We start from the raw sequence: 14,139 nt of genomic DNA on the forward strand, positions 1-14,139 counted from the left end.
TTTTCTACCTTTCCTATATGCACTGTATTTCAAGATAACCAAATGGTTGATAAAGGGGAGTCCTTCCTTATAGGAGAATTTCAGCTATTGCACATAGAAGCTATGAAGAAATAAGAATAATTTTGCAAACTTTAGTGAAGTAATGGAGCCCAACATCAATCATTAATGGGTGCTAAAGCGATCAGATGAAAAGCTGAGGGGGAACTTTATCATGAATGGATCATGACACACCTGAACCAACCTGGAAATGGTACAATAGGAAGTAACATGAAATGCTCTTGCCAAAAAGCCTAATCAAGACTATATCTCATGATCAGTTTATAGGAAATAAGGGCGAGAGAGGTGCAAAACAGAAAACTTTTAAAGCCACATCGTGAGGCTACAGAGAGCTGAAGTCAGATAGGAAATTCAACAAGACAAATGATGCAGATTCTTCAATAAATGGCTACCTAAGGAGAAAAAAGAAAGAAGACACAAATTACTAATGTTAGAAACGAAAGGGGGAAATCCCATGGACATTAAAGGGATAAAAGGATATTATGAACAACTCTATGCTCACAAATTTGATAACCAAGATTAAATCAACCAATTTCTTGAAAAATACATCTACCAATACTTACAGAAGTAATAGACATGTAAATAGGCCTACATCTATCAAAGAAATTGAATCAATAATTAATAACCATCCAAAACAGAAAATACCAGGCCCAGATACGTTCACTGATGAATTATACCAAGCATTTAAGGAAGAAATTATTCTAATTCCCTATAATCTTTTCAATCCCTGAACAACCCAAGAAGATAGAAATAGCCCAGGCCAGTTTGGTTCAGTGGATAGAGCCTGAGGACTGCAGGGTCCCGGGTTCAACTCCTGTCAAGGGCACATGACTGGGTTTTGGACTTGATCCCCAGTGGGGGGCATGCATGAGGCAGCCGATTGATGATTCTCATCATTGATGTCTCTATCTCTCTCCCTATATAATAAAGATGTAATATGCAAACGGTCGTTATGCTGTGAAGGGTAACGACCAACTGCGTAACATAACATTATAGAAGCACAGCATTGAGCTGTTCGACACAATATAAGTGGTTGGAACAGGGCTGTAAATAGAACTCTAAAAAACACTTATGAGTAGATCCAAATGATTGTCCACCCTTCCCTGATTGCCTAAATTGTATATTACATTATTTACTTGACTTAATTCTCCTGAACCGTGACAAAATGGTTTTTATCAGTAAAACAATACAACTGGAAGCCATCTCCAAGATAGCTTCCCAGGATGTGAGGGCAATCTGGCTACGACATCTGTCACCCCATTTATCGCCAGGGTTGATTCGGCTGATCTGGCTGGCTAGGCGGGTGTCCCCCTCTTCCCTCACTGATTCATGTGCATCTCTGCCAAAGAATGACCTTATCCCCAGAGGAGAGGACTGGTCTTCGGTCAAGGGTATACGAGTAGCTGGCTCCCCTGCTAGAACCTCCAAACAAGCTCTTAAAGAGAGCTTCCCCTGTATGCCAAATCTGCCCAAAGCACTACTCTGAAAAGCCCAGTCAGACCCCCCTGGGCATTTTCCCTGGACTTTAGGACCTTTGAGTTTTGGTCAATGGATTTGATTCAGTTGTCCCCTTCCCAAGGACACAAATATGTGCTAGTGATTTGTATGTTTCCTCATTTGCTGGAGGCATTCCCATGCCCCAGAGCCACAGCCTCTGCCGTCAGTAATATACTCCTAGGAAGACCTTCCCCACTTGCGGAATCCCCTCAGAGTTCCATAGCGACTGGGAAATTCGCTTCACAGGACCAATTATACAATCTCTTTATACGATCTGAATGATTTTGCAACATTTCCATTATGCTTATCATGCCCAGTCCTCCAGTCTTGTAGAACTAATGCGGCAATTAAATATTACTCTGCTTTGGCCTAAGGCTCTGGCCTTGATATAGCTCAACCTAAGATCTCCCACAAACATAGATTTTCTCCTTTTGACAGTCTTACTGGCAGACCCATGAGATTAGATCAAGGAATTTACACCTGCAGTGTGAATGGAGCCCTCCTAATTTAATGTAAATAACTTAAAAGGGCCCTAAGACTAAGTTACAGTTCACAGAGCAGTTCACTAAGTTATCATTCCACAGGCGCTCCTCCCATGAGAATCTACATCATGATCTTCATCCAGGAGACTGTCTATTGGAAATGCAATCTCCATAGAGATGCCTTCTGCCCGATGGAAAGGGCCACATGAGGAATTACTTACTAACCCTTGTGCAGCTAAACAAGGGTATTGACTCATGGATTCATGTTTCTCATATAAAAAGGACACCCACACTTGAGTGATCATCTCAACCTACTGGAGACCTTAAGCTAAAAATCCCTGAACAACCCAAGACCACCACTAGGATTCTCATTCTGGGATCAAATCAGATGGCATCTGATGTGCATGGCTCTCTCAAGATCCACATCAGACCAGTAATACATGAAACTACTCAGCAACCCTTACATTTGATCTTCCCTTTGTCTGTTTCATTTACTGATTATAAAAATGTGTAACTGTGGGGAAGCATGGGGCTTGGTTGGAATGTCTGTAAGGAGGATTCTCAGAAAGGTCAGGGCCTCTGAGGGGACCTTGCCAAAGGCGGCAGCCCCTACCTTGACTTTTCCAAACAAGTCCAATCCCCCGAGTGTTTTACTATAATCTCTATGTTTAAAGACCCGACCTTGTAGAAGCATATGCTTTCTCAAGGATGCTCACCCTGCTGATTGTATCTAGAGGTTAATTTGAGTTCAAGCTCTTACAATAAAAAGCCAACTAGGCAGGTGAACAGGGCTGCTTTTACTTCTAAAGTAAAACAGTCCCTTAGCCTCTCTTTCACAGAAACCTGTGTCAGAGCAATCTGTTCATCCATTGCTCAGGGTCTGCTGGTCAGCCCTGGCATGTAACTATACTTTTTTGTATGATTCAGATGACAAGTTCACACCTTGATGGGTTTTAAGCAACTGTAATGTTACTTCTTACAGTGTCTCTTTAATGTGGGGAAATTGAGGGGATAACACCACTCAATCCTGAAAGCGGGTGTCCTTCCGCTCTCGAATACTGTTTGGGGACTAGATAAAAAAATCTGGTATTTGGTGGAAAACAAAATGTTTCAAAGAATCTCAGCCCAAAAACTTGAAACAACCAAACCCATACTAATATTCCAATCCTGACTGAAACATATCAAAACCTCAGGTGCTCTTTTAATCACTCATGATAAATTACGATGACTCTGTCTTCCGTGTTGATGACTATTATGATCATCCAACAATTGGAGAACATAAAGTCCCCGCCTCATAAATAGAACTTAATACTGTACTCAGGGTCTGGGGTGAGGGCCTAATCACAGGCTCTCACTTGAGGGCACTGAGTTTTTCTTCTTTTTTAAAAAAAATATATTTTATGTTTAGAGAGAGGGAGAGGGATAGAGTTAGAAACATCGATAAGAGAAAAACATCAATCAGCTGCCTCCTGCACACCCCCTACTGGGGATGTGCCTGAAACCAAGGTACATGCCCCCGACCGAAATTGAACCTGGGACCCTTCAGTCCGCAGGCCGATGCTCTATCCACTGAGCCAAACCAGTTAGGGCTGAGTTTTTCTTATGTGGGACCCAAACATGCTACCTTGCTGATGATGAGGTAGATGTGGTAGTTTAGTACCTGATGCTGTCACCGGAAACTCTTCTTCCTCTGCCATTGTCCCTAACCTAGGCTCTTTTGTCTACAAATTTTGACCAAAATAAACCAAACAAATTTGGGATTTTGAATATTGTCTTTTCAGTCCTTTCCACCCCAAACCGCATAATAAATAAGCAAGGCTTTGGGCATGCCTTCCCTAGAGTTTTTTCCTTTGGTATGATATAGTTGAATTAGAAAGGTCGATCAGCAATCTATTCTTGGAGGACAATCATGGAACGTTACTCCCACTGCTCTCGACTGCCTGAGATAGCTCTACAAAACCTTAGGATTCCACCCAGCAAGGTGGTACTTGTGCCGTTGGAAGAACAATGTTGTTTCGATGTCAAGAAATCAGGTAAAGTGATACAACAGCTTGAGGTTCTGAAATAAACTATTACAATCCTTGGACAGAACATTAGCCCCTCAACTGGGATTGGACAGACTTATTTAGCTGGCTGCCTGCAGGAATAGGGAGCTGGCTTCGTTCCCTATTATAAACCCTTCATTACATTGGTGTTTGATTATACTGTTTGCCACATTAATCAAGTGTCTTACCAGGTGCATGCAACAATCACTAATAGCCATTACCAGAATGGTAGCCCATTGCCTAGAGATGTTACAGTAAATAAATCTGAGACCACCTCTACCAAAGAACTTTAAATGTGGAGAAATATGATTTAGCTTTGTTTCCAACAAGCCTCCTTGTTGCTCAAATGTGGCCATAAGCTCTCCTGATGTACACTCGGGAGACCACTTATCTCCTACGTGGGACGACATACTGGAAATGAGCCTTCCTGGAGACGAGGGATCAATGTTGCTTTTCAATGACAGACCAATTGTACTTCCTAATGGCTAGCCCATGCTTTCTAAGTAAAGATCTGGCTAGAAAAGGGAAAATGTAATGCCCAACCTGCATGGCTCAGTGGTTGAGCGTCAACCTATGAACCAGGAAATCACGATTCAATTCTTGGTCAGGGCACCTGCCTGGGTTGGGGGCTTGATCCCTAATGTGGGGCATGAAGGAGGCAGCCAATCAATGGCTCTCTCTCATCATTGCTGTTTCTACCTTTATCTCCCTTCCTCTCTGAAATAAATATACCTATTTTTTTTTAAAGGGAGAAATGTGAAAGAAAAACAGAAAAATGGAGTTGGTATTGTCAATGGAGCAATCTAAAATGGAGCCGGAGGCCTCTAGGAAGCTGAGCCAAAATATCCCCCATCCTTAAATAATCAAGGTACTCTCCAATGAAAACCTATTCCTAAAGAGCTGAGGCCACAAAGTTACCTTAACAGGTGGAAATTTAAAAAATTCTAACCGTGGATCTGAGCCCGTTGTTATGCACAGGTGGAATTAATCACAAGCCTTATTTCCTGCTGAAACCGGTTTGGCTCAGTGGATAGAGCGTCGGCCTGCGGACTGAGGGGTCCCAGGTTCGATTCCGGCCAAGGGCACATGCCCAGGTTAAGGCCTCAATCCCCAGTTGGGGGCGTGTAGGAGGCAGCCAATCAATGATTCTCTCATCATTGATGTTTCTCTCTCTCCCTCTCCATTCCTCTCTGAAATCAATAAAAATATATTTTAAAAAAAGGGAAAATCTGATTCTGATGCACTTATGTCCTATGGAAGAAATAACAAACACAAGATTTATAGAACAACTTTGTAAGTTCCATGCCAAAGCAACTTACAATTTTCAAATTAAAAACAACTTGGATTGGGGGTACCAACCAAGGAATGTGGAAGAAGGAAATGGAATATTCCACAGGGCATTACAAAAAAAGTCTTCTGTTTTCAGCTAGATACATGAATTAAAGAAATTACATATGTACCTAATTCAGGGTAAGTTAACTAAATTAGAGTATGAATGAAAAATGAGTTTCGGGTTGACCTGGCATTGCATATACTGGTATGAAAACAGCACAATTTCCTTTTATATCAATAATTATCGATAACCAGAGCTAAAGCTGGATTTTCTTTATATGACAGGCAATAGAAAACTACAAGAATCCTAAATTAATCTAACTAATAATATATTTAGTACTGATGGGTAATAGCTAATGCCTAATCAAAAGCACCAAAGTTAAGTTTATACTTAAAAGATGCAGCAAAAAAGCCATTTTCTCTTATTTATTCCGATCTAATCATCTGTAATTGTTGCAATCTTGTTTGCTTATAAAAAGAAGTGGTGTCTGGCCAGCGTGGCTCAGTGGTTGAGCATTGACCTATGAACCAGGAGGTCATGGTTTCATTCCTGGTCAGGGTACATGCGCGGGTTGCAGGCTCGATCCCCACTGTGGGGTGTGCAGGAGGCAGCCAATCAATGATTCTTTCTCATCACTGATGTTTCTCTCTCCCTCTTCCTTCCTCTCTGAAATCAATAATAGATATATTTTTAAAAAGTGGTAAACATTACCCTAGAGACGTGCAGCTTCCTAATTTTCTAGATGTGAAATTAAGGCCCAGTGACTTATTCAAGATTACATGGCTAATTAGCACAAGATTTCAGACTTTCTAACTCTCAGTTGGTGCTCCAATATACCAAAATACTTCAGGGCAAAAATTATTTTTTTAAACCAACAAACCATTAGGTACAATATTTAAGAGTTTTGCCTAACAGGAATATAAAACTTGAGCACAAACATTACTGACTTACAAATCAATGGCATGTATTAATTTCCAGATCATGCTTTATCAAACTTAGGCATAACCAATCAAAAGCTCAACTTAGCACCGAAAAGTCTGTATGAAATTTCCTCTATATAGATAATTACTAGGGATTAATTTAATCACTCTTCAATCTTTAACAGCAATTTCATAGTATTTCTCAGAATATTCATACTCTTTTGAAAGAATAATTGATAACCTTAGCAAAATGACTCAATAAGATGACAGGTCCATGAATAGCAAGATGTCTCTGTTTCTCTCTTGTAACATGAGCTGAATTTGCTGCTTATAGTAAATTGTATTTCTCAATATCAACAAGATTCTTCAAAAGAAAACTGTTATCTGTCAATAATAATTACATAAAAGACAAGCAATCTAGAAAGCATAATCTAGATAGTACAAAAAATTAAATGTTAAATGAATAAAATAGAGGATTTTGTGGGATATTTGTGCAGAAAAAAGTTTTAAAGGAAACTTGCACATAATTTAAAAAGTAAACTAATTACCAAGTGTTAGAAAGCTGATAAAGTTTCCATGCTATATCAAATTAATTTCTTAAATTTAACCAAATAAAAATCCCTGTTGTTCAATAAGATATCCTGAAGCAAACAGTTACATGAATCCTCAGGAAGACAAAATTAAGGCTAAAAAGATCAAACACCAAGTGTTCATCAAACCTTTCAGTCAACAGAGCCTTTATTAACATGCAAGTACCATTTGCCACAAGATATACATGTTGTCCTAATCTTTCAATTCTTTTTCAGTATTTTAATTTAAGGTTACTTGTGGATCTAACATAAAAAGTAACCTATTAAAATTGGTCAAAGTAAAACTTGATTCTAGCTTAACCTTTTATTATTTAGGTTTATAATTGACATTATTTGTCTGAAGTAGCAGAACATAATTCTTGTACTTGATAATCTTCTATACTAAACTATGTACCAGAGTATCTTAAGAAGTTACTAAGTATATGGAATTAACATATATATTTAACTGCTTTCCATAAGCTGGAAAGTACAATGCTAAGTTTTCTAAGAGGAAAATAGTTTATAGATCTTTGTTATTTATGGTTTTTGCAGTTTCCTAAAAACTGGTCCATATTAAACCAGTCTTGAAGAACTAAGATGAAAACTTAAAAACCCTAATGACAGCCTTGATTTACTAAGATAGAAATAACAAACCAAACTACAGTTCTCTTTTCCCAGGCCTCAGCAGAGATGCTCTGTCATAGCTTTTGAAATTTTTTTGTCTGCTTAGTATAAAAGTTGAATGACCTCTTTTAAGTTAGATATCAGTAGAAGACCCACAAATGATGGGCATATTTATTGGGACACATTTTAATTAATAGAAGATAATTCATATACCATATCAAAGTGCATTATAAGATTTGCACTGTATCTGTCCACATGTTTGTCATATTTTATAACATTTCAGTTGGATGCAGGAAGACTGGAATTGTTCAGAAAAGTCTAGCTTTTAAGATGTGGGTAAAGTTCATAGTGAGTCTTTTAAAACATTTAAATAACCAGAAGTATAATCACAACAAGGGACTATGTAAGAAGAATGAATATTGCAAAGGAAGCTTTATAGTCAATGAAAATACAGTACTTTGGATTGGCCAAAATGCACAGTACACATGAAATCAAGGTCATGTACTTTACTTATTGACCATGTGGCTACAGTTCAAAAGGTCACTGTTCCAACAGCCGTACCAAGTAATCTTCCAAATTGCTTTTAAATAAAGTTCTTAAATTGTAGCAATGAACAAAAAGACAAGATACACTTAAACAATACTGCAGTTTATCAAAAGACACATAAGAAATTTCAACTCATGTCTTTGAGTTATAAAAATCAACATTTGGCTAAGTTATAAACATGTTTATAATGCAATTATTTGCATAATTCTAATAATGGTAATGATGGCTATAAGATCAGAATAGGTTAAAAAAAAAACAACACTAAAAACATAAAAATACATAGCCCAATATTTACCTGTAGAATATGTTCATTTATGACTAAATTTCAGCATTTACTATATTGCCACCACTCTAATTTTAAAAACCACACCCAAAGGGTAAGGCAAAACTAGCTAGCAACTGGCATTATTTGTGAAAATGTCCTTAATCTGTTGATGTAGCAAAAAAATTTCAACTGTGCTATGCAAAAGAAGAGACGATAGTCTGCTTTGCAATGAACTTTAAAGTTCAATCGCACACAGGCAACATGCTATATATGAAAAAATTACTAACTGAACTACAGGTATTAAATACTGAAAAAAGTTAACAGTTTATTATAATTTACTTTATTTAACAATCTAGGAAGTTCGCAGCCATCAGCAGTTCCAGTGCAATTTCAGGTGCAATTGGGAATTCAGGAATCTCCGTGGAGCTGTTAGTGTAGCGAACCTTGTAAGTAAAATACATGCACACTTTTGATAGCACATGTGAAGGGATCTCTCTAAAATTGACTTCATTAGTTTCGTTCTCAGCAAACTGACCTATAAAAGAAAAAAAAGGCATGTTATGTGCTGACGTGTGTTCCTCCAAAATTCTTATGTGGAAGTCCTTACCCCCCAGCACTTCAAATGTAACTGTATTTGGAGACGGGTGTTTTTTCCCCCCTCCTGTTCAGGAAGCATTTTAAATATGGAATGCTTCACAAATTAGCATTTCATCCTTGCACAGGAGCCATGCTATTGTTCCAATTTTAGTATACGTACTGCCAAAGTGAGCATGGAGACAGGGTCTTTAAAGAGGTAATTAAAGCAAAACAGGAGTTATTAGGATGGACTCTAATCATGTGACTGGTAGCCTTAGAAGAGGGGATTAGGGCCCGGCCAGAGTGGCTCAGTGGTTGAGCGTTGATCTATGAACCAGGAGATCACAATTCGATTCCTAGTCAGGACACATGCCCGGGTTTCAGGCTCGATCTCCAGTGTGGGGCGTGCAGGAGGCAGCCAATCAATGATCCTTTCTCATCACTAACATTTCTATCTCTTTCTCCCTCTCCCCTCCTCTCTGAAATCAATAAAAATATATTAAAAAAAAGAAAAAAAGAGGGGATTAGGTCACAGACACAAACAGAGGGAAGACAATGTGAACACAGAGGGAGAAGGCCATCTCAGAAGAAATCAATGCTGCTGACACCATGATCTTGAATTTCTACCCTCTAGGACAGTGGTCGGCAAACTGCGGCTCTCGAGCCGCGGTTTGCTGCTCTGTTGACTAATGAGTTTGCCGACCACTGCTCTAGGACCATTCAAAATAAATTTCTGTTGTTTACATCACCCAGTCTATGGTACCTTTTAAAATTTTTATTTATTGATTGATTTTAGAGAAAGGGAGAGGGAGAAAAACATCAATGTGAGAATGCAACATGGATCAGCTGCCTCCTGCATGGTCCCCTATCAAGGATGAAGCCTAAAACACCAGCATGTGCCCTGACTGGGAATCAAACTGGCAATCTCTCAGTGCAGCCACACCAGTTAGCCACACAGGCCAGGGTGGGTCTATGGCAGCCCTAGCAAAGTATTATGACATGAAATAAATCCAACTAGCATCAAGCAAATATCTAACTCTGACTTTTGAGTATAAACATAAAAAGATCTTTATTAAGATAGCATTTGAGATTCATCAAGACTGAATTTTAAAATTGTGATTCTCTTCTGGAAGTCTGGACACCTTGGAGCTTTTCCAAAGAATCTTGATGTTGGGATTACTGAAGGGTAAGTAGGAATCAAGTCTTCATGGACCATTAGGAGCCCTGTGCTATATTGAATTGCCATGTAAAAATAAATAGGTGACATACTATTTTAAAAACCTTTTCAGGAAAGAAAATGTACTGTTTTCCCCTTTAGTTTTAAAAAATATAATCACATTAATGAGATCTTATTTAATAACTCTTAAGAAACAATTTGTAGTAATCTCTCAAAATTTCTTTAGTCATATAAAGAAATTTATCATTTAGCTTTTATTATAGGGATAAAATATATTCTTAGCCAGGCCAGTGTGGCTCAGTTGACTGAGTGTCGCCTGTGCACTAAAAGGTCATCGGTTTGATTCCCGGTCAGGGCACACACCTAGGTTTTGGGTTCGATCCTGTTGGAGTGCGTATGGGAGGCAATAGGTCCATGTTTCTCTTTCACTTCGACAATTCTCTCTCTCTCTCTCCCCTATCCTCTCTAAAATCAATAAATACATATTAAAAAAAAAACAACAACAACCAAAAACATTTTCTTAGCAGTCAAGCACTAGCACTATGACCTAAATACAAAAGGCAGAAAAAATATACTTTCTGAGAATGTAGTATTTTTAAAGGATTTCTAATTGCATGTTGGTTGGGGGGTGGGAAGAAAGAAGAGCAGGATTCAGCAAAATAATTCATAGCTATAGGTAACTTGGTTTGTCAATAATAAAAACGTTTCTTTCTTGAATATATGTATGAATCATTACCAATAGGCCCTTATTTGAGACTAGACAAACATTTAGATTTTTTTTTTGAAGTGAAATTCACATCACAAACTTAACCATTTAAAGAAAGTGTACAATTCAGTTTACATTCACAATTTTGTGTAAGCACCCTATCTTGTTTCAAAACATTTTTTATCAACCCCAAAAATAATCCTGTAACCTTTAAGCAATTACTCCCCATTTCCCTACCCCAACCTCTATTTTCTATCACACCAATCTACTTGCTATCTTTATGGATTTATCTGCTCTAGATATTTCATACAAATGGAATTACAAAATATGCGACCTTTTGTGACTGGCTTCTTTCACTTATCATAATGTTTAGAAGGTGCATCCATGTTATGGCATGTATCAGCACTTCATTCCTCTTTATGCAAACATTAGTTTTGGGCTGAAAGTTTGATCTTCAAGATAAAGCTCTTCTTATTAAAGTAAAGGAGTCAAGCTTACAACAAGCAAAATTCCTCTAATTTCAATTTTTAAAATTTTCTTGACATTTGTGATCTCCCCTCCAAAGTACATCCTAGCTCTGTCCAACAGAAGTCTAAAGCAATTCAAGCCAGGAGCAACGATTCCTGCTAGTGCACAGACTGGGGTCCCTAACTATCATTTCTCATTAGAAGAAATAGGGGCTCTTGGAAAAATGGCCATTCTCAGGATTAACGGAATAACATGCAAAATGAGCCTGAGAAATCTCAGTATTACAGAAAGTAGTAGCTATCCAAGACCAATGGAGCCATATCAAAAGGACACAGAAACCAATATGACGTGGGTCCTTCTGTCATAAAAATGGAGTGCTTGAGCACCAATAAGAATGACTGCCAGATGTAAAAGTACTATATATATAAAGTCAGGAGCTGATAATGATATGCAAAAACAAAAAACAACCCCCCCCCCAACTCTTTGCTATTGGAGGATGCTGGAGAAGCAATTTATTACACTGCAAAATTATAAAGGGGAAAAAAATTAGGCATTTAACCTTTTCTTTCCTATACAGACTGTATTTCAGAATAACCAGTTCTTTAAAAGAGAATTCTAACTAATAAATGCAGAAGAAACTACACAATTAGGAAATCACTGTTTTGTAATTTCAAATGAAGTATATATCTCAGCAATAATCACAATGAATGCTAAAACCATTATATGAAAGTCTGACTGGGGGGGCCTGTTCATGGATGAATTAGATTGATAACCCTGGAACCACTAATCAATCTTGACATTGCTAAAAGATGTGTTACAATAGGATACAACAGTGCTACCTATGAAGTATTCTTGCCCAGTAAAATGAACCAGATTCCAAGCAAGCCTCTGATGTTCTAATTATGAGTTTACAAGCTGAAACAGTAAGTCTAATCAGGATGTGGGCATTATATAAATAACCTTGTTTCTTTGTAAAACTGATGGTCTGGAACAAAGGGGGACTATAAAGATTTTATGAGGGAAATGACAATGTCAGGGATTTGCTTGAAATATTCTTTAAAAGGTGAGAATAAGAGATGAAACAAGATTGGCAAAATGTTGGTAAACCACTGACGCTGTGTACATGGAAGTGTATTAGTCTCTACTTCCATGTAGTTTTTAAGTTTCCATAGTAAAAAAATATAGAAAGGGAATTGCAAGGGACCCCAAATAGCCAAAACAATCTTGAAAAAAAAGTTAGAGGCCTCACCGTTCTCAATTTCAAAACTTACTACAGTAAATCCAAACAGTCTGGTACTGGCCCTGAGCATGGTTAGAGCATTGGCCCCTGCACCGAAGGGTCAAGGGCGCGTACCTGAGTTGTAGGTTTGCTCCCTGCCCTCGGTTGGGCGCATGTGGGAGGCAATCAATCAACGTGTCTCTCTCACATCGATGTTTTCCTTTCTCCCCCCTCCCTCCCTTCCACTCTCTTTGAAAAGCAATGGAAAGAATATCCTCAGGTAAGGATTAGCAACAACCCCCTGAACCCCCAGTTTGGTACTGAGATAAGGACAGATATATAGCACAATGGAAGAGAATTAAGAGTCCAGAAATAAACCTGCACATCTGTGATCAACTGATTCTCAACAAGGGTGCCAAGACCATTCAACAGGGTAAAGAATAGTCTCTCTTGCCCTAGTCGGTTTGGATCAATGGATAGAGGCAGCCGATCAATTATTCTCTCATCACTGATTTTTTTTCTCTCTCTCTCCCCTCTTCCTTCCTCTCTAAAAAATAAAAACATATTAAAAAAAAAAAAAAAGAATAGTCTCTTCAACAAATGGTCCTGGTACATCCACATGCAAAAGATAAAATTAAATTATTACCTCATGTCATGCACAAAAATTAACTTAAAATAAAAAAACCTAATTACAAGAGCTAAAACCACAGAACTCTTGTAAGAAAACATAGGGGTAAATCTTCATGACACTGGATTTGGCAATGGGTTTTTAGACAGGCCTCCAAAAAACAGCAATGGGATAAGAGATAAATTGGGCTTCATCAACATAAAAAACTTTTGTTCATCAAAAAATACAACTAAGGACCGGCTAGCGAGGTTCAGTGGTTGAGCGTCAATCTATGAACCAGGAGGTCACGGTTTGATTCCCAGTCAGGGCACGGGCCTGGTTTGTGGGCTAGATCCCCAGTGTGGGGCGTGCAGGAGGCAGCTGATCAATGATTCTCTATCATCATTGATGATTCTATATCTCTCTCCCTCTCTGAAATCAACAAAAATATATTTAAAGCCCTAGCTGGTTTGGCTCCATGGATAGAGCATTGGCCTGTGGACTGAAGGGTCCTGGGTTGGATTCCGGTCAGGGGCACATGCCTGGGTTGCAGGCTTGTTCCCTGGTGGTGGTGGTGGTGGTGCGTGTGCAGGAGGCAGCCAATCAATGATTCTCATCATTGATGTCTTTCTCTCTCCCTTCCTCTCTGAAATCAATAAAAAAAAATACATTAAAAAAAAAGTATTTCTAAGAAAACATGTATTTTTTTTTTAAAGAAAAGAATAAAAGATACTACTAAGAAAAAGACAACTTACCGAATGGGAGAAAATATTAAATCATGTATCTGATAAGAATCTAGTGTCCAAAATTTATAAAGAACTCTTACAACTCAACAACAGAAAAGACAAACAACCCAATTAAAAAGTCGGCAACAGACTTGAAGAGACATTTCTCCAGAGGATACACAAATAACCAGCAAGCACATGAAGAGATAGTCAACATCATTAGTCACTAGGGAAATGCTAATCAAAACCACAATGACACACTACTGGTACCCATTAGGATGGCTAGAATAAAAAAATTGCAAGTGAAGTGTCAGTGAGGATGT

At 38.3% G+C, this 14,139-nt stretch overlaps 1 protein-coding gene and 1 pseudogene across 7 annotated transcripts in view; both read right to left on the minus strand.

Annotated features, from left to right (window-relative positions):
- Nucleotides 1-343: 343 nt before the first annotated feature.
- Nucleotides 344-14,139, minus strand: part of ELOC (elongin C) — a 36,142-nt gene continuing 22,346 nt past the window's right edge. For 6 of the 7 annotated variants that reach the window (XM_054708247.1, XM_054708243.1, XM_054708246.1 and 3 more), the window contains exon 4: nt 7,932-8,873. In XM_054708247.1, the coding sequence (XP_054564222.1) occupies nt 8,683-8,873 (191 nt within the window). In that variant the 3' untranslated portion in view covers nt 7,932-8,682. Of the gene's footprint in view, nt 450-7,931; nt 8,874-14,139 lie in introns of those variants that run through there. The other variant, XM_054708248.1, reaches the window with a different exon arrangement.
- LOC114234716 (U6 spliceosomal RNA) lies at nt 9,016-9,110 on the minus strand (annotated as a pseudogene).

Source organism: Eptesicus fuscus, chromosome 19 (genome assembly GCF_027574615.1).
Source record: "Eptesicus fuscus isolate TK198812 chromosome 19, DD_ASM_mEF_20220401, whole genome shotgun sequence".
Taxonomy (NCBI): Eukaryota; Metazoa; Chordata; class Mammalia; order Chiroptera; family Vespertilionidae; genus Eptesicus; species Eptesicus fuscus.